The 27,572-nt window shown below is 41.4% G+C and overlaps 1 protein-coding gene and 1 non-coding gene across 2 annotated transcripts in view; both read left to right on the forward strand.

The window, feature by feature from the left end:
* The window catches only part of SNX5 (sorting nexin 5), a gene marked incomplete in the record, with an annotated part of 26,754 nt that extends 205 nt beyond the window's left edge, over positions 1-26,549 (forward strand). Inside the window, 12 exon segments of the mRNA XM_014585981.2 lie at positions 12,340-12,444; positions 13,385-13,495; positions 14,652-14,773; positions 15,953-16,076; positions 16,967-17,062; positions 17,906-18,011; positions 18,095-18,170; positions 19,225-19,264; positions 19,348-19,434; positions 20,826-20,985; positions 24,481-24,566; positions 26,139-26,549. Of these exon segments, the coding sequence (XP_014441467.1) occupies positions 12,340-12,444; positions 13,385-13,495; positions 14,652-14,773; positions 15,953-16,076; positions 16,967-17,062; positions 17,906-18,011; positions 18,095-18,170; positions 19,225-19,264; positions 19,348-19,434; positions 20,826-20,985; positions 24,481-24,566; positions 26,139-26,189 (1,164 nt within the window).
* LOC114006942 (small nucleolar RNA SNORD17) lies at positions 7,026-7,261 on the forward strand. Its single transcript, XR_003548594.1, has one exon. It is a non-coding gene; the product is annotated as a small nucleolar RNA SNORD17 (small nucleolar RNA).
* Positions 26,550-27,572: the final 1,023 nt, after the last annotated feature.

A 27,572-nucleotide genomic window follows, 5' to 3' on the forward strand; every position in this document is an offset into this window, starting at 1 on the left:
GCAAGGTGAGGTCTTTGGGCTTTAGACTCCGGGACGCGAGGCCCCGCCGGCCTCCCGGACCCCACCTTTTCCCTTGTCCTGCCCCGCTGGCTGCTTGTCGCCCTCTGCAACGCGGGGCGCCCCGCACCCCGGTCTCCGCCTTTGCTGCATTCTCTCTGAGGGCCCTCCCGGGCGGACCCCGTGGACCCTGCGCCAACTCATTGAGAAAAGCGCCCGATTGCGGTCCGTACTGGATGGACGCTTGGCGGGTCTTTGGGATTAATCCCTGGAAACTCCGAAATGTGTTTCGAAAGGTTCTCCAGTCTTGGATTCGTGTCCCTTAAAAAGTGAACGTGAAATGCACATAAAATGTAACGAACAACCGAGTGTGGTCTGTTTCCTCCACATTGCTCCCTCTTTTTGAGAAAATGACTTTTTTTTTTTTTTGTCCTCAATCAACTAGGGAAATTCCATGAAGTCCGGTATTTTAAGCCTGTTTGTCATCTATAATTTATAAATGCTGTATGCCTTTGTGGTAGCTGTGTGTTCAGTTACCTGCTGAAACTTGGTTTTATTTTCAAGTGTTGAATGTGTATGTAAATTACTCCAGGCCGCGAGTATCTTGAGGTGTAAAAATATTATTAATGCAATAAACTCAAGTTGTAACCAATGAAATAGTCAGACAGACCTTCACTTTTTTATTGGTCTTTTAAACTTAAAAGTCTCTGCTCTCGAAGCATGCAGATAATGAGCCACAACCTTACGTGCAGAATCAACATAAAAGTTTTTTCCGGCAGAAAAATGAAAAATAGGAAAAGACGAGGCACTAGCCCTCAAATTTAGTAACTTGGAGCCATCTTAAAAACTTTTCAAGAGGACTTAAAAATTTTTGTAGAAAAATGGAATGGAAATACTGAATTTATTTGGGTGCAAACAATTCTGAAATCATGCAGGTTTTTTTTTAAAAAGAATATGTATTTTCTGTGAACTTTTTGACACATAACCTCTTAAAAGTTTAAGGCACCTTTGAATAGAGAAGGTATTTTTCTTCTGTTAGGTGAATAACCAGTGTTTCTTTCAAAGTGTACCAACTGAAGGTATCATTGTAGTTGTTGACATAGTTTTTCACATGGGAAGGTCTTGATTGGAGTGTCTTAATTTATTTAGAAATTGAAGTTCTACTAAAAGTGGGAACTTGTTCAAGATTCTTTAGCATTCTAAAGGTGGTTTTTGCCCTAAAGTGTAGGTACTGTATAGGAATTTTGATAATAGTAAATTTCTAATTTTTCTACTTTCCTGGTCCTTTTTCCTTCTAGCTTTCTTGATTTACTGTGTAGGTTAATTAATTGCCTCAGCCTATCTCTGATTTGTTAGTTTACTTTATTACAATTTTTAAATATTTCAACACCACCCTGATCCTCCAGCAAAGTTAGAGAAGGGTCATGAAGGCTGTTCCCTGCCTCCTGGCTTTAGTAGCTACAGGAATTTTATCCATAGTAATTTTCTGATTTTTTTCCTAATTACAGAAATGAGATAAAACTAAAATATTATCCTAATAATGTGGCTTTGTTTTGCTTCCTTCCTCTCTGCTGTTAGCTACCATACTGGTAGACCAGGTTTAGTTTTACCATTTAGTTTTGGGCCTGTGTGAAGTAATACAATAGAGGCCATGTGTTGAGCAAACTTTTTTTGCTATAATAGAGTTTACTTTTTTTTTTTTAATATGTAAGTTTAAATGTTCTGATTATTTGCTTTGGTTTGGAATTTCTGTGAGGATGGGAATCATGGATTTTTCAAGGTCCCCTATCCCATTGGGTTAAGACCCTTAAAATGAGCTAAAAAGGTCATGAAAAATGCTTTTGAGAAAAACTTGCATGGATTTTAAAGGTTTTTGTTCCAAACTAAACTTTTGTCACAAACTTTTTGAAGTCTGGTGGTAAAGAAAGGAACATGATTGATACTTGAGGATTTTAGAATGCTAGTCCAATACTTCTGTTAACTAATTCAGAAAGATGAAAAAGAGTATTGAACTGTGTCATAACCAGGCAGTTCCATTTTGAGAAAACCTTTAACAAAAGGTGTTGGGGTTTGTCTTCCTTAAAAAGCAGAATTCAGGGGCAGAGTTGCATAGTTAGTTTTTAAGTAGTCCTCTACTAAGGAAACAGGTTATATTTTGATGTTTTGAATTTAGAAAACAAAGGCTTTACCAAGTCTACCTTCTGAAGGCCAGTTAACTAATGTACTATTATATTAAGCCCACTTTTATGGGACCCGAGAAAATTAATACCATCTCTTCCATTTCCCACTCTGAACGGTTAAGAGTTCTCAGATATCTATGATTTTTAGGTTGAGGGAAATAATTGGAGATTATGCAGAAGGAAACTTTTCTCAAAAAGTAAGCTAAAACTACCCTTGTCTCCAGTTTGCGCCTTGTTTCTCCAGACCTCCTTTCATGTCATTAAATAGCTGGGCACCATGTTAAGGAGCCCACTCGACCAACTGTAGGGGGCGTGGGGTCTTCTGGGGCTGAGTTATGTTTATCTAGTAAACCTATGGTAAGTCAGGTGTTGGAATCCTTACTTCCACTGGATTCTGAAAACGCTTTCAGCTTCTGCTTTATGATAGTGAACTGAGGAGGTTGAGCACATGGAAGGGAAAAGCCCTGTGAGGCGGTTGAAACCTGTTCTGAACATTTCTCGGCAGTTGGCAAGAGCAAGCGATAACCCTTTCTAGCCTACTACTGTTCTTCCTTATTGATAACGTCTTGACTTTTTCCCGTTGATTATGAGCTTTGGTGAATGGTGTCATTCCTTCCCAGACCCAATTTCTTTTTTTTTTTTTTTTGGAGAGTTTTTATTTATTTATTTATTTTGCTATAGGGCACGTGCGCTCGCCAGAGAGAGAGAGAGAGACAGCGAGAAATCACCCCCAGGGGGAGAACATAAAACAATTAGGAAAAAAAAGTAACAAAATGACAAGAAGAAATTCACATATATTGATAATAACATAGAAGGACAATGAATTAAATTCCCCAACTAAAAGGCTAAAAAATTCAGATTCAATCATTTCACACACAAGCAGATTTAAAAGCAAATTTCTTTTTTTTTTTTTTTTGGAGAGTTTTTATTTATTTATTTATTTTGCTATAGGGCACGTGCGCTCGCCAGAGAGAGAGAGAGAGAGACAGCGAGAAATCACCCCCAGGGGGATTGGCCACACCGCAATCCCTTCTCCATTCTCTCGTGATCTTGGGCATGTACGCACACGCACCTGGCACCCGGCACCCGGCGTGAGTTTTAAGCCACCGGGTCCGGGACGTGAACCGTGGTCGACTACATGGGAGTCCAGTGACATAGCCATTACGCAAACTGCTGGTCCCCCCAGACCCAATTTCTGAGCCCTGTGACATCCAGCTTCTCCAGCAGCACGTTACTACTGCCACAGAGCTGGTCCCCAAATTTACCAAGTTTTGTAGACAAGTTTTCTGCTACATTTGTAACTTCTTTTTTCCTTTTTTTAAATTGAGGAAGTGTGACCTATCAGAGCTGCTTGTGTCTTTGCTCTGGATCGGTAACTTGCACATCGCGCCTTAAGGTCCTCATTTGTGACTTCTAGTTTAGCAGGTCCATAGACTACAGTTTTTTTCACTCAGGAGAAATGGCCAAAACTTATTTCTGAGGTTTAAATTTTCGTTTGGTGAGACCTAGTGAGTGACTAATACCTAATCTAGAGCTTCAGTTTAAACCAGGGTTTTTCAGTTTGAGCACTGTTGATACTTTGGGCGTAATAAACTTTTGTTGCTTGAGATTGTCCTGTGCGTTTTACATTTAACTGCATTTCTGGGCTCTACTAGATAACAGTTGCTTCCCACTGTGTAGCTGTAAATATCCACAGACGTCAAATGTCCTTTAGGGTGAGAGCAAAACTGCCCCTGGTTGAGAATCATTGGTTAAAATGACATTAAAAATTAGTATAACACGGGTGGGGTCAGGTTTACGTTACATAGGCTACTGTGCCAGTTTTTGCAAGTGCTCATACACTTCCTTTTTTGTGTGGGGGGTGAGGTTTTTGCTATAGGGCACATGTGCTTGCCAGAAAGACAGAGCAAGAAATCACCCCTTGGGGGATGGCCTTGCTGCAGTCCCTTCTCCATTCTCCTCTTGGAATTTTGGGCACGCACACACATGCTCCTGGCCTGAGTTTAAGCCACCAGGTTCAGGACTTGAACCGTGGTTGACTACATGGGAGTCCCTATACATTTCTACGATAGACTTGTGCTCAAGGAAATAACATGCCACATGAAACTTAAGCATTGTTTAATTTCTCCAGTAAAATTAACTCCACCACTGTTGAGGAACCTTATCAACAGGTGGTAAAAAGATGTTTTTTTTCAGCAGGTCTTTGGGCAATTGCTGCTTACAGGAAAACATCCGTTTACTATATTGGCCAGTGCAGTGTTGGCTTTGGGCATTGGAAACTGAGGTTCTCATGCCATACCACTTAAAAAGCTTCATGGGCCAGAATTGAAGCTCCCTGAAAACCAGGTCCTTGGAGGGGAACTGTCAGAGCCTTGTTGCTTGAGCAAATTAGTTGAAAACAGCTGTAGGTTAGTGGCCTAAATATCACCAGTGGTCAAAGAAGTGTGCAGTGAGGTTAGGTCGCATCTAGGGAAACAGCCTAACTTAATGATCCCTATTTTGAAGCATTCTTTTTTTTTTTTTTTGGAGAGATTTTTGCTATAGGGCGTGTGCGCTCGCCAGACAGAAAGAGACATTAGAGACAGAAATCACAGGGGGGATGGTCACACCACAATCCCTTCTCTCAGGATCTTGGGCACGTACGCACATGTCCCTGGTGTGAGTTTTAAGCCACCTGGTCCAGGACGCGAACCACGGTCCACTACGTGGGAGTCCAGCGACAGCCATTAAGCTAACTGCTGGTTCCCATGATCCCTATTTTGAGAAGGCTGTTTCAAAGCTTTTTGAGTTCTGTCTAAATATCATTGAGAAGTTCATCTGTGTAGTCCATCTTTCCAGAAAGTGACTTTACCGTCCATTATGTTCCAGTCAACCATTGAATTACCTTTCAAGGTCTGTCCTGAAAAAACATCATGGAATTTTGTCAAGCTGTTTAACACCTGGTAGGTAGATCTGGAAGGAGTATGTAAGCTGCAGCTTGAGGGGCAGAGGAATAAGCCTGAATTTAAGTTTATAGATTGGGTCCTTGGGGTGGCCCTGTAGTGTAGTGATTAAGGGAGCTGTATCCCACATGGCTGGCCACAGTTTGAATCTTAGCCCCTGTGGCTGGAGAAAAACAGCTGATATACATACAACGTGGAGAAATGGAGGTAAAAAGGGATTGTGGTGTGACCATGCACCATTTGGAAGCGCTGGGTTTTAAGATATTTTAGCTATAGGGCATGTGCACTCATGGAATGAGACAGAAAGCAAGGCCGCTGCGCCCCACCCCCACCCCCACCCCGATGGGGGTGGCCATACTGCATCCCTTATCCTTGGAATTTTGAGCACACATGTGCCCAGGGTGAGTTTTTGCTTTTGTGTTTTTTTTTGTTTTGTTTTGTTTTGTTTTGTTTTTTGAGGGGAGGGATTTTTGCTATAGGGCCCGTGTGCTTGCCAGAGACAGAAAGTGAGAAATCAACCCTGTGGGCAGAATGACCGCGCCACAATCTCTAATCCATTCTCCATGGGATTTGGGGGCATGAACATACACACGCCTGGTGTAAGTTAAGCTGCCAGGTCCAAGACTTGAACCGTGGTCAACTGGGAGTCCAGAAGGAATCCAGGGCCATAGCCATTATGCCATTTATTTGCTGGCCCCCCTGGGTCCAGGACTCAGGCCCACAGTCTACGATGTGGGAGTCCCAACAATGTAACTGCCATTTCAGTCCCAAGAAGTGCTGTTTTGTTGCTTGCACAGTGCATATGCTCTCTAAAAATTTACAAAAGAAATGAGTCCTTAGCTTTTAGATATTCCTATGTAGTCTGGAGTGATTTATTTTTTTCAAAATGGCAATAGCTGTTACATTAACCAGGATATTTGTCTCTACATTAAGCATTCACTGTTTCTGAAAGGTACCCTCCTGTGTAAATGGTGAAGAGTACAAGGGCAGATGGCTCCAATATCAGGACTTTCACTTTGTCTTTTAAAAGGAGTGCTAAAAGTTGGGTATTGTCTTGATGGACACCAAATATCTAAGCAGGTGGTGATACAGTTATGTAATATTTACACTTGAATAATTTGAATTTATTCAAACATTAGAAATATGTTCCACCTCAAATTCACAACAGTGAGTCCAGCCATGAAGCAGGCAGCTCTGTCCATGCTAAATCTTCTTTTCTTTTTGGTAGTGAAGGTAAATTTTTTATGTTGAAGTCTATTTCCATTTTAGCTTGGTTTGATCATAAAGGCAGTGAATGTTGCTAAATATTCTCACCCAGAGGAGGGATATAGAGCATTTCTGCTGTCAGAGGGCTTTTGGACTTGACAACCTGTTATACCAGGAATTTGGGGGAAGGAGTTTTGATGGAATTGGATAGAAGTAAGGGGCTTAGCTCTGATTTGTGGAAATTAGTTTTTCTTTTAATTTTTGCCATAATGTGCAAGTGCTTTCTGGAGGAGGGAGAGGAAGTGAGAAAGCACCCTCTAGGGTGCATGACAACACAACAATCTATTCTCTTGGGATTTGGGGCACACATGCACATGTATTATTCAAGCCACTGCCATGCACTTGACCATGTGAGATCCAGCAGCCTTACCCACCACACTACAAGCTGGCTTGGAAATTTAGCTTCTCTGTTTCCCAGTTGGGGGAGCTACTTTGTAGTGGTACTGTTAATTCCCAATAGGAATTCTGTGCTAGAAGATCTCACAGGTCATAGTTCAATTCTTGCTTGTGAACTCATCTGAAAACAACTCAGATATCTAGTAGCTAGATGGATTTCATGATATAATTTAATCATTTAAAACTAACTCAGTTTAATCTGGTTCCACATAGGGATTTGACTACTGCATGGGCTTGCATCCTTGTGAAATGATGATTCAGTTTATCCATTCGCTGAGTGTGCTGTCCTGACCTCCTTCCAAGTCTCAGTTCCTGTTCTAGGAATGTGGGGCCACGCAGCCTCCAAATGCCCTACAGTCTGCAGTGTTCTACTGTGGGCTGTTTGTGTGTTGGTAGGCTGCTGGCAGGAATGGTTGGTGTCAGCAGGGATGGGGCCACTTGGTCCCATCCCACCAAGATGAGTGGTGGAAATCTGATCACTTGCTGCAGCCCTTTATCTAGGTTTCTGTTAAGCTTAAACCAGGCTCATTCCTGAGTGTGTTTTGTAGTTATTATCTGTTATCTCCTGGCTCCATGCTCCAGATCTAGGGCCACTTGGTCCCATCCCACCAAGATGAGTGGTGGAAATCTGATCACTTGCTGCAGCCCTTTATCTAGGTTTCTGTTAAGCTTAAACCAGGCTCATTCCTGAGTGTGTTTTGTAGTTATTATCTGTTAGTAAGTAGGCAGATCTAGAAGTCCTTAGATCTTGAGAACTAAGATGATACTGCTGACCTGAATTATGTACTCGAAGAAGAGAATCCACGGGGAGAGGAGAGACGAGTAAAATATCCGTAAAAGCAGAGATAATAAAACCATGTTTATAGTTGACTCATCAGTTTTGCATACTTGGTTGCTACAATAGAAAACTTGGATAGAATACAGATAATAGACTTTGGTTGTTTTCAGGGTGGAAGGAATCAGTAAATTCAGAGTACTGATGCATTGAGCTCTTTTAGCCATTCTTACCAATACTGAACCAAAAAGGGGGTTGAGAAGGGTGTGGTTAGCATTATGGAGCACTTCATTTCTGAGTTGAAACAGCAAAGTAATGTTTTATATATAGTGTGGATGGGTCTTTTAGGCTTCCTGAAATTAATGCAGATCTACAGTGTTTGTGATAGGACATTTTTTATCCTATTTCCTCAATGAAGTTAGAATAGATAGTGAAGGTATGAATATCTTTCCAGTTGAACTATGCCCTGCTTTTGCTTTCTGTGATCAAAGTGAAAAATCTTGTCCTGGAGGTAGTAGTCTTCTTGCCTCTCCTGGCTCCATGCTGAGAATAGACCCTTTATGGATGACTTGTCGTGGCCCTCATCCTGAGAGAGTTCTTAGTTCCTTGGCACTAGAGTGAAGGATTTAGGAAAATTATTAGACGGGAATGCAATAGTTGAAGAGAAAGCCCCATTTGCGAAACATGCTTATTAAATAGCTGTTCCGTGTCAGAGTTAAAGTAGCTTTTATTTCTTTGTCTTCTCTTTTTGTCCGCATGGCACTAGTCTGAAAGTCTGCAGTCACTATAGCATTTATTGTACATTATGTGTTTTCTCTTGTACTCCTGTGGGTTTTGGATTTCAGAATTTTTAAAAAGTCTTTGCCATTGGGCCAGCAGATGAAGTGGTGGTTGAAGGCTTGGGACTCGCACATGGCTGACCGCAATTTGAGTTCCAGACTTGGCAGCTTGTTTTTCTCACTTTCTTTCTGTCTTCTCTGATCAAATTGAAAAATAATTATAATAAGTCCATTTTTAAGGGGCATGTGCACTTATCAGAGACAGTAAGTGAGAGAGAAATCAATCCCCAGGGTGGATGGCCATGTCCTTCTAGGATCTTGGGCACACACGCACACATGCCTGGTAGGCTAGGTGTTTCAAGCCACCAGCCCCAGAACTCAACTGCTGTCAACCATGTGGGAGTCCAGCTACATAACCGCTACGCCATCTGCTGGTCCCAAATTTCAAACTCTTTGAGTCATCCAGTCATAATAGTGCACTTTGCCATCTGCACTACTAAATCTGTTTTGAAGAAAGCTTTGCTGGTGATGATTAAGTTTTGTGCCAGGGTGAGTCATAAGTGAGATTTGGACCAGAAGTGAATATGTGAAAACTGGTCTAGAGCAGCTCAGCTGTGAGGTTGTCCTGCATCTAGTGCTGAGGTGTGCAGGCAAGAAGCAGTGAGTATGTGTGGAAATGCAGATGGATTCCTGCAGGCTTAACTCCTTTAGGGAAATGCCTTGGCTCTTACCAGAAGCATTCAGGTTAATTGAAACAGTTAAACATTTGCTGTCTATATAAAGCAATGCATGTCCAGTGCACTTTCCTGTGGGATGGTTATGATCCTCATGGTAAGGGTTGGCCTGGGAGGGTGGTTCTGTGAAAGCTTGAAAATCCTTGCAAAACTGGGCATATAATGCTGTGGTTTCTAGGGACATCTTCAAAAGCCAGTTCTAAAACTTGAATTCTATTGTCTGAGTAGTGGGTTTTTTTTAAATTGTTTTATGAGACTGAATTCTCAAGCCCTCCCCTCCCCCCTACTGGTTTAAGCAGCAATTCTGGTCATTTTAACATGTGCCTCCAGTCTGAAACTCACACTGTTGGCCAGCAGGGCCAAGCAGGGTTCTTTATTTTTTATTGGGGGGGAGGGGAGGTTTTTGCTATAGGGTGTATGCACTTGCCAGAGCCAGAAAGACAAGAGAGACAGCAAGCTAGAAATCACCCCCTGGGGCGGGGGATGAGAGATGGCCAGGCCACAGTCCCTTCTTCATACTCTCTGAATCTTGGGCACACCCGCCTGGCGCGAGTTTCAGCCACAGGATCCGGGACTTTAACCACTGTCGACTACATGGGAGTCCAGAGACATAGCCATTATACTAACTGCTGGTCCCACAAAGCAGGGTTCTAGGTGCCTCAAGATGAGTTGATAGAGATGGGTAAAGGGAAATTCCCACATCATGAGCCCAGTGATTTATCAAGCACTCTGTCCTGGGATGGTGTTTGTTTTGTTGGCTAAGCATTAAGGAGGACTGCTGAGCTTTCAGTCCTACTTGGTGCACTTCTGGAGTGAGGGGGGACAAATGCTGACTTAGAAGCTTTGAGCATTTCCCAGCTTCTTGTGATACTGGCTTCATTGTGGGAGGAGGAAGTGTTATGTGCCCCAGAATGGGAAAGTTCTTTTAATGGTGAATTAGTTGGTTTTGGCTCATACTCAGGGGAGTTTGCCAGTATTTTCTTTTAGATTTTTTTAAGAAAGAGACCTAGAGAGTGGTAATTCCAAATACAGATGCTTATCTGGTGGTTACTACTATAATATCAAGTACTGGAGTTTTTGTTTGAATCTCTTCCTAATGTAAAAAAAAATTTTTTTTTCCTTACACTGGTCAGAAAGGAGGACCGGTATAGTAATAGTCTGTGTTGTTACTTATATATTTTTGGGAGTATGGAAGAAATGGAAACCCAGAAGGTAATTATTCATTGGAACAAGAATTAGCTGGCACATTGCACTATAGCTTTAACTGGTACTTAAATGAATTCCATTTACATTAACCCACTTGGGTCCTCTAGCCTTATTCCAAAGGCAGCCCATGGAGTTTGCAGACTCAGGGTTTGCTCAACTTGTAGTGCACTAACATGGAATTGTCAGCATATTAAAATTTGAGAGATGTTGGTAATGATAATGAGTGGCTTTTTAGGAAATAGAATCTCAGGAAATTGGGTAATCCCTGCTGAGCTTTGGGAAACACAACTTCAACCTTGGGCTCTCTTTCTATACAGTAGTTGAACCAGCCTGACCCTGACGGAAACAGATAGGTGGACTGGTCAGTGTTTGCAGGCACATTTCAGTTTATATTCTGAAATATATCTGAACCCTGTGTTTGCTAGAAAGGAAGGAAGCTTTTATCAGAAATATAGCAGAGTTAGAATCACAACTGATAAAATGAAGTATCCCTGACCTCGAAGTGTTATCTTTGTTTACAGAGATTTCTTAAATGGACATGTGAAAATTAAGTCAAACAGGCATAATTTCATAGGAGTCATCAAGTCATTTGGAATAATAAATGTAGGTTGAGATGTCAAGAGCAATTACTAAGCATATTGTAATCTTACTAATAGCCGATGTAAGTTCTGGTTACAGAACTCTAAGCTTACAGAGGAAAATCATTGTTACAGGGCTACCTCTAGTTTTCAGTTTAAAAGTTTGGGTTACAATGCCTAAGGGGGAAAAACAAGTAATACAATACATCTCATTTTTGATGAGTATATTTAGTCTTTTATAGCTGATTGGACTGATTTTTGTAGTTTCAGAGGTTAAGTTCATTAGTTCTTGGTCTTGACATTTTTTTTTTTGGAATAAAAGAATCTAAAAGGAAAGTTAGATATTTAGAGAACTACCTCATCTTAACTATATTCTTCACTTGGCACTCATGGCTGTGTTAAGTAATCTGGAGCTTTAGGGCAACACAGCTTTACTACTAGGTACAGTGAGGAATGGGAAAGTGAGGGGTTTACTTTGAGATGCCTCTGTATGACTGTCAGGCTAGATTGTCCACCAACTTGTCTGCTGTAAGAACTAAGAAATTTGCCTTTCAAATTCAGGGTACCATGTTAGCCACTTATTCCTAATAGTCAGTGTGTATTGGTGCCAATCTTCTTATTTGTCAGTTTTTCTTTTAACTGGTAAACTGGAGTTGGGTGATGCCCCTGCACATTGAATTTCCAGCTCATAAAATAATCTTTGGGGACCAGCAGTTGGCGTAATGGCTATGTCGCTGGACTCCCATATTGTTGACTGTGGTTTGAACCCAGTGGCTTAAACTCATGCCGGCGCGTGTGGATGCATGCCCAAGATTCCGGGAGGAGAATGGAGAAGGGATTGCAGCCGTGGCCATTCCCCATCCCTCCAGGGGGTGATTTCTCACTTTCTGTCTCTCTGTCTCTGTCTTTCTGTAGAGCGCACGCACCCTATAGCAAAAACCTCTCCAAAAAAACCCAATTACTTTGGTTTTCCAAGGCAGGGATCACGCTTGTTGCTCATGTATAACCACATTAGGATCCTACTTATTAAGGCCTTGATTAATTTTTGTAACTTACCCTCTTTCTATACAAGATCTGTACCACATGACTTCTGTGCCATCACCCCAGGTTTTCCTAGGCTTGGACTTCTTTAACTGTCATGGTCTGGTGAATTGATGCCTTTTGAATGCTTCATGTCGGCAATTACAGAAGAAGTTCGAGACATCCTATCTATTGTAGTTCAGGCTGCCTTAGTGCCAAGTTTAGCGTATTTCTCATGTTGACAGGGTATCATGTATGTGATGTGAGTCACAGTTGCTTTGTTCAGATTACAGGAATATTTTAGACACCCATGCATTTGAAGAGCAGGTTCTCCTCTTGAATAAACTTAAAAATAGCTCAAAACTATTTTAAGTCATGTATATATCCAGATTACTTTTTAATAACTCATATTTGGAAGGATATATTATAGGGCTAAAATCTGAGACTAACACAATATGTTTTTCAGGTGAGATCTGTATCTGTGGACCTGAATGTCGACCCCTCGCTTCAAATTGACATACCTGATGCACTCAGTGAGAGGGATAAGGTGAAATTCACAGTGCACACGAAGGTAAGGGACAGGATGACTTAGCAGTGCAGGGCTTGGCTATAGCCTTGCTGTTCACAATGAGTGTGAAAAGAAATTATCTGAACTGAAACAGGGCTTGCCACTTAGCACGGCTGCTAAGCGAGAGCCTCCATCTGTTGCACTTGTCATAAGCATCAGATACGTGTAGCTTCAGATTTCTGCTGCAGAGGAGTCCCCTTACAATTACTCAGTGTGGTCTACTCTCTTCTGGTGCAGAAGTTACCAGGCAAAGTGGTAGTAACAAGGTGATCTTCCACCTTTGTTTTAAATTTGCATCCAAGGCAGTTGTGTCTATAGCTTGCATCTTCCATATTTACCAAGTTAAGCAGGTCCTTTCCAGCTGTTTGCTCTTAATGCCTTGCTGGTTGATTAGCATACTCAGGAGGCAGAGTAACTGCCTGGTGACAAGACTGCCTGACTTGACCTGATCAAGATCAAGGTGAAATAAGCATTCAGTGGGGTATAAAGGAAACCACGAATAATTGGCAGAACAATAGTAAATTTTAGGTAATTTTCTTTTTAACAAAAGTGTTTAAGGGTCACAACTGAGATAGGTTCAAGCTTTTAAAAAATGGAATTAGGATGGTCATTTAACTTGAAATTAATTCTTGCCACTATCTGTTAATTGCAAACTTCAGAAAGGTAGAATCCTTGTGTAGTTTTTTCCATAATACACATTTTGGGGAAACTCTTTGAAGACCCCTGATACTGGATTTTTTGTTTTCTTTTGTTTGTCTGCTTGCTTTAAACCATGCAGTTGGCTGTATAGATCTGGCTCCTTAAAACTAGGCCACAAGACCAGCCTTCTTCATTGTGTCTTCATGTGTTGTATTATACAGGATTTTCTCATGGTGCAGCCTGGGAAACCAAAACCACCGACGAGTAATGGTTACCAGTTAACGTCTCCTTCCTTTCTTTACAGACCACACTGCCTACATTTCAGAACCCAGAGTTCTCTGTTACAAGGCAACATGAAGACTTCGTGTGGCTACATGACACTCTTATTGAAACAGCAGAGTATGCTGGGTTTATTGTGAGTGCATTTTAGAAAATCAAGTAATTGCTACTTTCTTCTACATTGCCATTCATTTTGAAGGGATTTACTTTCTATAATAGATTGTGGGAAAAGGCAGTGTGATTTTTGTCTGCCTACTGGAGTATTTGCAAACTATTAGTAAGGTCTAAAGTGTATGTGGTGAAACTTACAGTTAAGAGATGAAGCATACAGGCTCTCCTGTACTTATTAAGAGACTAAACGGTTTAAGTCTTATTTACATTTAGGTTTGCTTTTTCTCAGGCATCAGTAGAATTAATTTATAGGAAACTTCAGTATTGGTGAATACTATGCAGTGTGATTTCTCAAAAGTGCTTAAAGAGTAAAGGAGGCAGTTTTTGCCCTTGAGAGTTAATTCTTGGATACAGGAACAGAGACTTGGCTGATTTTACAGGAGAGTTAAGTATGTCTTGACCTGCCAGTCAAGCTGAAGAATCCATTGAAATAGTGATTTTTAGGGAACCAGCAGTTAGCGTAATGGCTATGTTGCTGGACTCCCACGTAGTCGACCGTGGTTTGTATCCTGGACCTGGTGGCTTAAAACTCACGCTGGGCGCGTATGCGTGCATGCGTGCTCAAGATCCCGAGAGGAGAATGGAGGAGAAGGGATTGCGCCGTGACCATCCCCCCTGGGGGGTGATTTCTCGCTTTCTGTCTCTATGTCTCTGTCTGGCGAGTGGACACGCCCTACAGTGAAAATCTTTCTAAAACAAACAAAAAAATAGTGATTTTTAATAATTGAACAGAATTAGTACTGGAGTTTGTGTTAGCTGTATATAGAACTTGACTGTGCTTTATAAATAGAAAAGATTTTTAAAAGGATGGGTAACTTTATAATCTTGGTGGCTAATCATTGGTTTTTAGCATTGACAATACTAGTTTTAAAGCTGGCATTGAATGAAACAGTATAGTTACTGTCCTCTGTCAGTTGTCTATACTAGTAACTGATTAAATGATTGATTAGAAGTGAGTACCCAACTGGGGAAGCACGTCTTTAAAATGGCCAGAAGGACTAAGGTTAAGAAAAATAGGGTTTGACATTTGGGCGATACACTGGCACAGGCAAATGCCAAATGCAGCCCAGTGAGAACATCACTGCCAGGTCAGAGCCTCATGAGTTACCTGTCTGCTGCAGATTCCACCTGCTCCTACTAAGCCTGACTTCGATGGCCCTCGAGAGAAGATGCAGAAACTGGGAGAGGGTGAAGGGTCTATGACCAAAGAAGAATTTGCCAAGATGAAGCAAGAACTGGAAGCGTAAGTGGATTAACAGACTTAACTTTTTGACGGCTAGAAATATGATGCTGTGCAGCAGAAGTAGAAAGGCCTGATGCTTTCTCTGTTTTTATAATTTCTGGTATTTGATAGTTTTTAAAGACTGTAGCTGTTAATTAGTTGCCTGGTGCCATTTTCTGAAACTACACTTTGCAGGGCATGAAATGTCTGTAATTCAGACATCACTTCCTTAAATACTGGACGTAGACTAATTTTTTCCTCTATGTGGATCACACTTAACTAGGGATTGTTGGTGAAGAAATAAACATTTGTATTTCTAATTAGGTTTCAAACTGCTGATACTCCACCAAACTATCTTGCCAGAGTTTGGTTACTCGCAGTACAGGAAAAACTAGATCGTGGTGAATGCTGTTGGAAAGCATTCTGAAAATCTACACTGATGGTTTGAAAGAGGAAATCCAGACAGCATATTTTAATCTGGTCGTCATTTAATAATTCACACAAAAATGGGTTCTTTACACTTGTGTCATAGGAAAATGAAAAACTTTGTACCAGATGATCAACTAATATCATTTCAGTCTTCAAAACAAGTCAAATGTAAACTCTTAAAACCCATACCACAGTACCATTTAAGTATCTGAAACGTTAGGAGAAAAATATTGTATAACTTTTCTTGTTAAATATTTTACTTCCAGTCCTTACTGCATCCATGCTGTTTACATGGCTGCAGAATTAAAGCGTTTTCTTTATTTTATTTATTTTTTGGAGAGGTTTTTGCCATAGGGTGCGTGTGCTCACCAGACAGACGGAGAGAGACAGACAGAAAGTGAGAAATCCCCCCCCCAGGGGGGGATGGTCACGCCGCAATCCCTTCTCCTCCATTCTCCTCTTGGGATCTTGGGCATGCACACACGCCTGGCGTGAGTTTTAAGCCACCGAGTCTGGGACGCGAACTGTGGTCAACTACATGAGAGTCCAGCGACACAGCCATTATGCTAACTGCTGGTCCCTGTTTTCTTTATTTAAAAACTTGTTCTGCAGTTGCTAAACAACAGCAGTATTACATGGAGACTCAGACTGGTTCTAGTACAGTTGCAATATTTTACTTGAACTAAGCAGAACAATAGAATTAACCAGGAATGGTATTGGTCAGATAGTTGAATGATGCCAACTAAAAGCCGCACATGCCTCTTTTTTCAGTGAGTATCTTGCTGTCTTTAAGAAGACTGTGTCCTCTCACGAAGTCTTTCTTCAGCGGCTTTCTTCTCACCCTGTTCTCAGTAAAGATCGCAACTTCCATGTTTTCCTGGAATATGATCAGGATGTAAGGCTTCTTTTTTTAAAAAAAAAAAAATACTTATTTTCTTAAACTTTATTTTACTTAATTTGATCAGAGAGGGAAAGAGAGTGAGAAAGTAAGCAACCTGGTCCGGGACTTGCACCGTGGTTCAGTGCCTTCAATCACCACACCACCCGCGAGCCTGTATGTAAGGCATTTTTAGTCCATTGCCATGGTGCAATTAGAACGTGCAAGACTACTTCTACCCCCTCACCCTGTAATTTTTTAGAGGGCATGTACATTCAATAAAGAGACGAGACAGAAGGAAAGAGGGGTTATACCCCCAAGTCGGGCACAGACATGCATGCACATGGTGCCTGGTGTGGTATTCAGGCCACTGGGACTGGGATTTGGATCACGAGACTGGCCATCTGGATCTAGCTCCCTTAACCACCAAGCCATAGGGCTGGACCAACTTTAAAGCGTATTTTATATTTTCTGAAAATCTGACTTAATGTACATTTTTCTTCTTTGCTGCCCTTTTTGTTGAAAGGAAATTTACATATTTGTATGCGTACATACAAGTTCTAACCTTTTTTGCTATGAAATGTGTTGTATAAGCCCTGACTTAGAAATTTGACTTTTAATCCATTGAAGCATAGTGAACAATACAGAACAGTAATTCTAACAAGGATTTTAAGTCACTAAGACCCAGCATTATGATAATTTTTTTAAAATAACAATTTCAGTTAGTCTTCTAAAATTGGATGGTCTATGTTTAGGTTATTTTTTTGGTATTGTGGAGTTGCTGATTGAGACAATTGAAGATCTTATATGTGTGTCTGTACAACTAGAGTATTTCTTGGGCTATTACTCAACTGCTTTAAGGAAACCTAGAAAGATATCAATGTTTTCTTGGAATTTCCTTCCTTTAGCTAAGTGTTAGGCGGAAAAACACCAAAGAGATGTTTGGAGGATTTTTCAAAAGTGTGGTGAAAAGTGCTGATGAAGTCCTTTTTTCTGGAGTTAAGGTAAGTCATTGATAAAATACTTGACTCATGGTAAAATTAACGACTTCGTGACCCTTTTGTCGGGAGACATTTGTGAAACAAGTGTTAACCTACGGTGATTTTTATCACCCCCTCCCACCGAAAATTCAGTTATTTTTAACTAATTTTCAGTTATTTTATATTAAGTTGCACCTGTGGCTTGTATTATATTTCTATTGGATAGTGCTCTCCTACACAAAAAAAATTAAGTTGCTTATAACATTCGTAGGTGTGCTGTATTTCTTCACTCTGCAGACCCTTTCCAAATCTATAAAGTTACTATCGGGTGAGTGACTTTTGCCAGGTCTTGGCACCTATATTCCAGGTCTTGAGTCAGGGAACCTGGAATACAGGTGCTGAGTAAAGACAGAATTGTCAGAAATTTGGAAACTATTGGACTATCTTTGCTATTAAGGGGGGGCGGCTTTTCTTAACCAAACGTGTGTATCATATCTGGCTACTGCCTGCCAGATGCTAGATTGCCTCCCAGTCTGAAACCAACTTAATTTAAAAAAACTTAGCTGTATTCAAGTGTCCAAGGCTAGGTGGCCATGTCCCACTTGGCAGAGCCATGGCACGTTTAGTAGGATTGCCAGGGGTAGAGAGGATGCCGCATTCTGGCCATAAGATGGCTCTCTACTGGCGTTGCCTGCCAGCACTTGGTTTTTGCCAGTATTTGATATGAAGTTGTCTTTGGGCAGTTTGTGATTACTTGCTCTATAGAGGTTAAACAATTTATGTTCATGAGCTAGTTTACCTTGATCTAATAAATACATAATTCACATTCTTGGAATTTCTACTTAAGCTTCTTTTTTCCTCTTTTAGGAGGTAGATGATTTCTTTGAGCAAGAGAAGAACTTTCTTGTTAACTATTACAATAGGATCAAGGATTCCTGTGCAAAAGCGGACAGAATGACCAGATCTCATAAAAGTAAATACCATTCTCTGACTAGCCACTTAGCTTTGCTCATGTGGCTGGCTTTGCTGTATAAAGGGCTGTCTTTGTTTCTGTAGACGTTGCTGACGACTATATCCACACTGCAGCCTGCCTGCACAGCTTGGCTTTAGAGGAGCCTACAGTCATCAAAAAGTAAGTTTTTGTTGGAAAAGCATATCCCTATACCTCCTAATAAGTAATAACCACATAGTTTCAGTTCGGTACTGGATTCAAATCTTATGTATTCAGTGTACACAAAACACAAGACAATCATTGTGTACATAGGATTCTTTCCCCTTTTTTTATTTTTTGAGAGATTTTTGCTATAGGGCGCGTGGTCTTGCCAGAGAGACAAAGTGAGAAATCACCCCCCAGGGGGGATGGGCACACATGCACATGTGCCCGGCGTGAGTTTAAGCCACCAGGTCTGAGACTCGAACTGTGGTTGGCTACATGGGAGTTCAGCAACATAACCATTACACTAACTGCTGGTACCCCCCACCCCATCATGGATTTATTTTTATTTGTGGTTCTCGCCATTTATCCTGAGTATTTATTTATTTATGCCAGAGACCTTGTGTTCAGCGGGTGGGAGAAGAAAGCACCCCCATGGGGAAAGGTCAAGTCATAGTCTCTTCATCTCTTCCCTCTTTTGGGGATTTTACACACTTGGCAAGTTTCAGACTCAAATGGCATAGTTACCTATGTGGGATACAACTCCCTTAACCACCTGGCCGCAGCTGGCCCAATCCTGGACATTTGTGATGTGGGATACAACTTCTTAACCCCCAAGCTTAGTATCAATGACAATGGCTTGTCATTGAAAGGTTGATGGCAGAACCAGGATGAAATAGTCTATTTACTGCTTTGCAACATTTGTTTCCACTTAAGTTTCTTAAACTACTGGTAGCTCTTCAGATCCTTGCCTTGGTTATTGGTCTTGGCATTTGATAAGAATTGCCCTGGACATAGGGCACCATGAGAAGCAGTTGCCTCCATGTGGTGTGGTAGGTAAAGGTGCTCAGTTTTGTAACCATTTTCTCTATGACTTACGACCAATTTAAGTGAAAACATACCTTGACAAATTAACCCTAAAGCACCAGGGTCGCGGCTAGACCTCTGAATTTACCCACTCGTGTCTATTTTATTGATAAGATCGTGTTTCATAGACTGCTTAAGATTTTAAACCAAAATCATGTGTTTTTAGGTACCTATTGAAGGTTGCTGAACTGTTTGAAAAACTTAGGGTAAGGATTTTTGTATTTTTCAAACATGTATTTTATAATCTGGAAGCTTCTGCCTTGGTGGTGATCTTTACTTTTTTAAATAGAAAGTAGAGAGTCGAGTCTCATCAGACGAAGATTTGAAGCTGACAGAACTCCTCCGGTACTACATGCTAAACATAGAGGCTGCTAAGGTGAGACAATTGTGGGATTCATCATCACGGTACAAGAGCACTCTGCCCGGACCCCAGGTCTGTGTTGGTGGTGGCACCATAGGGAGTGTTGAAGCAGACAGATATGGGGGGCCATTTCTGAGGCAGAAATGAAAGGTCTTGGGGTCCGGGTAGGGCGGAGTGAACTCTTACTACTAGATGCCTTTGAACTGTGAAGCACATTACCCAAAGAAAGATGAGAATAAATGGTAAGCGGAGAGGCACCTTTGAGAATGAAACATGCATTCTACGTGGCCTCAAGCAAAAATGTTTCAGTTTACACAAACTTTTTAGATCTGGCAACAAGACGTTTAGATAGCGTTCTTAATTTGCCTTAGGACATGTTTTCTCAGACTTGGATTTTTTTTTTTTTTTTTTACCTATTCAGGCTGTTAACTTTTTTTTTTTTTTTTAAGAATTATTTTATTTATTTATTTGGAGAAGTTTTTGCTATGGGGCGCATGCACTTGCCAGAAAGATAGCAAGAGAGACAGAAAGCGAGAAATCACCCTCCAGGGGGATGGCCATACCACAATCCCTTCTCTTTCATTCTTGTTTCAAGATATCTCTGTTTTCACAGAATTAAGAGCTCAGCTTAATTTTTTCTAACATACACAAAGGTAGCATTTCCAACAGTAGATTTACCCAGCTTCTATAATTATTTTGCCAGGCTTGAGCCTTTTTTCTTTAACTGCATGGTCCATCTTATCTAATTATTTTTTCCATGCAAAGTAAGAGAAGAAGTATCCCTAATGGATCTGATAAATACCATTGTGTATAAGCAGCCTCTGTCAGTTTGGATCATGGGCATGTGTGCACCTAATGCATTCAGACAGGGAATCTTCAGGGTATAAACCCAAAACCTTCCCATGTTATTCCAACACAGCACAGTTGTTGCGGTAGCTCCTGTGCGGCCGTTACTGGTCCCTAGGAGGCTTTCATTTGTGTCAGATGGCTCCCAGAGTACATTGCCGACAGCAGGATTGCAGGGTGGATTTCTTAATGCCACCACCTCCTTCCCAGGATGCCATCCAGTAGTATTCCACTTGACTGGCCCAGCAGTGACTATGCACATTTAGGTACAGAATGTTTCATTTTTCTTTCTTATGTGTGTTTTTTTACCTTCACCTGATCCATATAAAGAATTCCAAAAAGATTCTTAATACCGTGCGTTTCTTATTTCTGTTGGAACTTGAGATTAAAAATAGAGTAGTGGGAGAGGGAAGGTGTAGGAATAGATTCCTGCCATCTTAGCTTCTTAGGCAGTGTGATAGCATCAGGTGTACTTGTTAGATTTTAAACTGTTTTAGATATTTAATGCTCCTATTTTGTTCCCTGGATATTTTTATGTTATATTTATAATTTCTTTTCAGGATCTCTTATACCGACGCACCAAAGCCCTTATTGACTATGAGAACTCAAACAAAGCTCTGGATAAGGCCCGGTTAAAAAGCAAAGATGTCAAGTTGGCCGAGGCACATCAGCAGGAGTGCTGCCAGAAATTCGAACAGCTTTCTGAATCTGCAAAAGAAGGTGGTAATTTCAGGCTTAGAGGAAAAGTTGCACGAATAGTGGAAGGCCGCCCAGATAGCCTCCACCCAGAATCACCTCACTGTCAGTCTAATGCACCCAGTGTCTGTGGTGTCACTTGCAAATGCACAGTGCATTTGTGAACATACACACATCTGGTTTTTTTGAACCCTTGTAGGTTATGTCATGGTCTTTTTTTTTATCTCTAAAAACATAGTTGGATTTGTCCTAAGGCCCAGTTTGCTGCATCCCTACAGTATAGCCCTCAGTTACGGAAAGCTTACCTTTGATATAAGATAGTCTACTATATGTATTTTTATGATACTGACTCTTTTAAAGAACACAGCAATCTCTTTACAAATAGACTGTTCCTTGCTTGGTGTTGATTGGTTTCTTTGCTCATGTTCACATTGTGCTTATACATTTATGACAGAATGCAGTGTAAGTGATAGAACCTTGGGGTATCACACCTGAGGACATACTGTGTCCATCCCCTCCTTATTTGTGGTGATGACTGTTTATTTCTTTCATGAGAGAAACAACATAAGCACCCTTGATAGGATCTCAGCACCTTGGTCCTTCCCCCAGCCGTGCCCATCTGGTATGTAGGCTCGGTAACCCAAGGAATGGAACCCCAGATCTCACATAGGATGTGCAGTACTGTGCTGTGGTGCTCTGCTGCGGCACCAGCCTGGCAGGGCCAGTGCTGCTTGATTTTGACGGTCTAGTCAGGTGTTGTCTGAGCTCCACTGTGTAATTAACTGCCCTCTTCATCCTGTAGAAAGATGATTTAGTAACCAGGTACCATGTATTGGTAACCCAAGGAATGGAACCCCAGATCTCACATAGGATGTGCAGTACTGTGCTGTGGTGCTCTGCTGCGGCACCAGCCTGGCAGGGCCAGTGCTGCTTGATTTTGACGGTCTAGTCAGGTGTTGTCTGAGCTCCACTGTGTAATTAACTGCCCTCTTCATCCTGTAGAAAGATGATTTAGTAACCAGGTAGCATGTATTGACACACACACACACACACACACACACACACACCCACACCCACTACCCCGTGGTAGGAAATCTAGCACTTTGTTAATGTCCACACACACACACAGTTTTCTTTCTTTCTTTCTTTTTTTTTTTTTTTTTTTTTTTTTTTTTTTGGAGGTATTTTTGCTATAGCACATATTTACTTACTGGAGAGACAGAAAATGAAAAGTCATCCCCCGGGGAATGGATCACGCTGCTATCCCTTCTGGGATTTGGAGCACACACGCACACGTTCCTGTATGAGTTTCTAGCAGCTGAGTCTGGGACTGTGTTGAGTCATGTCAGAGACCAGTGATGTACCCATTACGCCATCTGCTGGTCCCTAATCCCCTTGTAATAACAGTGTTTTACTTTGCAACGTGATTGAAGCTGCTTGATGATGTCCAAACTCGAATGCTAATCATTTGTCTTCCTTCCTGTGTGTTCAGAACTGTTACTATAGTTGACTGTGCTTTAACTGTGAGGCATAGAGCTACTCTTCACTGCAGCTTGGCAGGTGGCGCGCAGGGTCTTCCCAAGAGACGGCCTTCACTACCTAAGGTTTTTGAAGCACCTGTGTTATGTTATATTCTCTTTATTCCAGGTGTATGCCCCGAGATACTGTACTAGCAGTTCAGTATTCTGTAAACTACTGAGATTGGCAGGTCTTAATCTGCTTGCCTTTGGTAGTGTGGAAGGCCGTGTATTATATCTTACACATGAACTATTGTGTGTCCATTTTGTTCCCTTACCCTAACATGGCTGTCTGTTGAGATTTGTGGCTGGACTATCTTAGAGTTGTCAGTTGAAGGAACACAGCACACATGGTGAGGGCAGGATTCAGAGGAGTTGGTTAGTATGGGACTGGGTCCTTCCTATCTGCAGTCCATAGAGGAAGGAGGGAGGGTGCCTCAGTCTGGGAAGTGCTAACACTGTAGATTTCTTCCCTGGGTTTTGTTTTTCAAAGTTTTTATTTTTTAAGAATTATATTATCTAACTTTTTTTTTTTTTTTGAGAGATTTTGGCTACAGGGCACGTGTGCTCACCAGAGAAACAGACAGACAGAAAGCAAGAAATCACCCCCTAGGGGTGATGGCCATGCCCAATTCCTTCTCCATTCTCTCTGAATCATGGGCACACACGCACAGGCACCCAGCATACATTTAAGTCACGGGGTCTGGGACTCGAACCATGGTCGACTACATGGGAGTCCAGCTACATAGCCATTATACTAGCTACTTATTTAACTTTATTTTTAATTTGCCTAGAGACAGTAAGAGACATGGCGATGAAGCTGCCAGGTCTGGGACTTGAACCGCTATTGAACTGTAGTCAGCCATATGGGAGTCCAGCGTTCCTAACCATCACACCACCTGCTGGTCCCAAGTGTTGTTTTTTTTTTTTAATATGGCTGCTTACATTGTAGCTTCTATTGGACAGAGGTGTAAAGATGATGGGAGGGTGAGTCTACTTTTGAGTACTCTTGAGCACCAGCTTGAAGGAGTGAGGGCTCAAGCCAGGACAAAGTCAAATGTCACATAACATAAAAGGAAAATGGGGGTGGGTCTCACTGTGCACTGATTTCTACTAGGTCATTAATCTTGAATTCTGATGGCGTAGGAAACAAAATGGTAATGGAAAGGGGCCAGGTCACACAGATCTTAATTGAACCAAACCCATCTGAACATGAGAGCAGTTTTAAAATTAAATTTTTAAATGTCAAATCTAAGTATGACATTTATGAAGTACAGTGAAGTTTGATTTGTGCACCTAAGGAGGTGTTCAGAGGTCGTTCTTCCACACGTATGAGTTTGCCCGGTGATAGTCTTTCTGTGCCTGAATTATTTCACTTAGGGTAACGTCCTCCAGGTTTATCAGTGTTTTCTGAATGACAGCATTTCGTTTTTTTTTTTTTTTATTTTATTTATTAAATTTGACCAGACTCGGGGGTGGGGGGGGAGAGCGCGGGAAAGTGAGAAGGCGTAAACCTCCAGGTCCAGGACTTGAATCATGCTTGGCCATGTGGGAGTCCAACACCTTAACCCATGCCACCTGCCAGCCCCAGCATTTCGTTAAGGTTGCATAACTTACCTGTGCATATATATTCACAACACATACTGTGTTTTCCTAATGATTAGTGAAACTGAACTTAGAAACCTTTAGTCATTTTTATGTCTTGCCATTTCATTGTCTTGCCAGCCCACCACCACTCCAGACCTTTCTGCAAACATTTGTGCCTAGAGGGCACAAGTTTATCTCACAAGTCCCCAGAGCAGTCAGTGGCCACCAGTGCCTGGTATTTGAGTGATGGTATTCACTTAGGCCTGACTGACTGTATGTATAGTCACTGTAACTGGTTATAGTGACTATAAGACAATTTGGAGATTATTTATTACAGTGCTATTTGGAAGTTAAAGTGTAGGTGAATGTGGTGACTTTTCTTGTTTTGGTAACTATTAACTCCTCCTTCCTATAGAATTGGTAAATTTCAAACGGAAGAGAGTGGCAGCATTTAGAAAGAATCTAATTGAAATGTCTGAACTGGAAATAAAGCATGCCAGGGTAAGTGGCTTTTTTCCAATTAAGCCGAGCAATTTAAGTTCCTTACTAATTTACTTATTTGGGTATCATCAGGTAGGTAGGGTATGTCTTGTCTTGTGGTTTTAATTCCTTGTAATACCTAGTAGGTGGGGTAACACTAAGACTATTTTTGCTACTGCAATCTCCAAAATAGGTTGAAAAGCGTTCTTGGTGGAGGCTACTCTGCCTCTCTGCCAAAGGCCTTGTAGGCCACACTCTGAAGAACATTCTAATAAAGCCATTCATTGCTTAACAGAGGGGATATGTTCTGGAAAGTACATTTGTGACATTTTGTTTTCATGCAGACATCATAGAGGATACTCAGAAACCTATAGGGAACAGCTTATGTGCCCTTCATGGGACCAATCACGTGATCATTGTCCAAAATGTTTGTTGGTATGTGGCTGTAATTTGTGAATAAGCTCTTCAATGTCTTGGGTTTTCATGGGAAATCTTTTTAGAAGAGAATGTTTCCTAGTTTGCTTAAAAGCAGCATCGTCTGATAATTCCTTTTGGGAAAAAAAAAAATTTTGTGTGTATTTAATGCCTGTAGCTTAATTTAGCACAGAAACTGGAAAACAATGCTGAGTGCACATCAGATTTACTAGGATCCTTTAAGAAATTTTGATGCCCAAAATCATGTTTCTTTGGGTATGGATCATCCAGGTAGTACCAGGAGCTCAGTCAGGGGCAACCATAGGAAGTCCTCAAGGGGTACTTTCGCCAGCTTGCAACTTTGGTTAAAGCAGGGAGCCTTCGGACACACAGGTCCACTAGTCGTGAGCCTCACCGAAAGCAGCCCTCCAGTGCAAGGTTGGGGTGGGGTGCAGTAGAAACTGGCCTGTAGCACCTTCACCTGTCCTTTCTAAAAAATTATTTTATTTAACTTTATTTATTTTAATTTAACTAGAGAGGACAGAGGGGAGGGAGGTAAGAAAGCAAGCCAGCACGTCCAGAATTCCAACCATGGTTAACCGTGTGGAGTCCAGCAGTTTAATCACCATGCCACGTGCCCAGCCCCCCTGCAGTTGCCTTTTTATCTCTATAATTGAGAAGTAACTCATGGAGGGACCAGCAGTTAGCGTAATGGCTATGTCACTGAACTCTCCCACTAGTGCACCGCAGTTTGAGTTCCAGACCCAGTGGCTTAAACTCACGGCAGGCACGTGTGCATGCCTGCCCAAGATCCCAAGAGAAGGGATTGAGGTGTGGCCATCCCCCTCCCCCGGGGGGGGGTGATTTCTCACGCTCTGTCTCTGTCTTTTTGGTGAATGCCTGTGCCCTATAGCAACCCCCCCCTCCAAAAAAAAAGGGCAGTAACTCATGGAAACTATAGCTCTGTACCAAAACAAGGAACATCCTTGTATTTAACTGGTACTGCTGATGTCTTGCCTCACCAACTAGTAACAGCCAACCCAGTTCGGCTGACTTTTTCATTTTAATTATCTCTTGTGAAAGGCTGTGTCAGTGGATTTCTGTTCATTTCTTAAAGAAATGTAGCGAGTAATTTTAGACTCTTAAGTCAATGATCTACCTTGACTTTTTTTTCCCCAGAACAATGTCTCCCTCTTGCAGAGCTGCATTGACTTGTTCAAGAACAACTGATCTGCTTTACTTTGAAAGAAGAGAATGAATGTGAAAGAAAGCCAGCATTACCTTGCACTTAAATCATTACCATGGATGATTAGTTTTTACTTTAGTTTAAAATTGTGTTAATAAATATTTTGATTTTGAAAAATCTTAACACTTAACCATGTTGGTTTAAAAATACTTTCATTGCATGCTACTTGGACATAACCAGTCTTTTCCTTACACATTTAATACCTCAAAAGTGGGCAAAATCTAAATCCTGGGTTCTCCTGTACTTGAGTTACTGAGCAGTATAGGAGACATGTGCCTTCTGGAAATTTGTGTCATTTTCATGCACCCATGTCCTTACAAACCAGTTGTCAAGGAGGTGCCACTTAAATAACAGCTATTTATTAACAGGGAACAGGCATTGCATTCCTTAACTAGTTGGAGTTTCCTGTTCCCTGTTGTGCTCTCGGTTCTGCAGTCACCAGAAGTATTTGTACTATACCAAGAGAAGGAAAATCTCGTCTTTATTACCTTTTACATCTCCATTTTTGTAGTTGGGATATAAATAACTTGAGGGGAAAAAAATCTAAGGGTATAAGTAAAAGCAAATAATAATGGTCTACTTTACAAATGGCCAGACCTACATTAAGAAAGATGTGAACTTCCTCCCTAATGATTGTGGGGGTGAGGAAGGTATGTATGTGTGTGCTTCTGTTTTTTTTTTTTTTTTTTTTAATAAAGTATATAATAAAATAATCATGCAACTGTGTGGAGTGTTTATTCAGACAAAAGGCCAGGGGACATCTAAAAAATGGAGTTAAACCTTGTGCCATGATGAGAGTATCATTGCCTATTCTGTGTTTTATAGGCCTCTGTTCCATTCAACTTTTTTTTTAATTACCAGAGGTCACACTCTCCAGGGAGTGAGGGAGGGAGAAAGCACACCCCAGTGTCATGGTCATACCACAGTTCATTTCTCTATTCTGTTGGGATTTGGGCATACACACACCCACTGTTTTTCAGGCTGCCAGGGCCAGGATTTGAACTGCAGTTAGCTATGTGGAATCCATCTCCCTTAATCACTAGGCTGTGGAGCTAGCTAACCTTAACTTTTTTTTTTTTTTTTTTTTTTGAGAGGTTTTTCCTATAGGGTGCGTGTACTCATCAGAAAGACACACCTAGTCAGAAGGAAAGAATAACCTCGGGGGCAGTGGGTATGGCCACTCCGCAGTCCCTTCTCCATTCTCCTCTCGGCATCTGGGATCTTGGGCACACATGTACACATGCCCAGCGTGAGTTTAAGCCACTGGGTCTGGGACTCAGACCATAGTCAACTATATGGGAGTTCAGTGACATCCATTATGCTAACTGCTGGTCCCCTAAGCTTAAATTTTTAAAAGCCATAGGCTG

The sequence above is a fragment of the Tupaia chinensis genome, unplaced genomic scaffold, assembly GCF_000334495.1.
Source record: "Tupaia chinensis unplaced genomic scaffold, TupChi_1.0 Scaffold000101_1, whole genome shotgun sequence".
Taxonomy (NCBI): domain Eukaryota; kingdom Metazoa; phylum Chordata; class Mammalia; order Scandentia; family Tupaiidae; genus Tupaia; species Tupaia belangeri.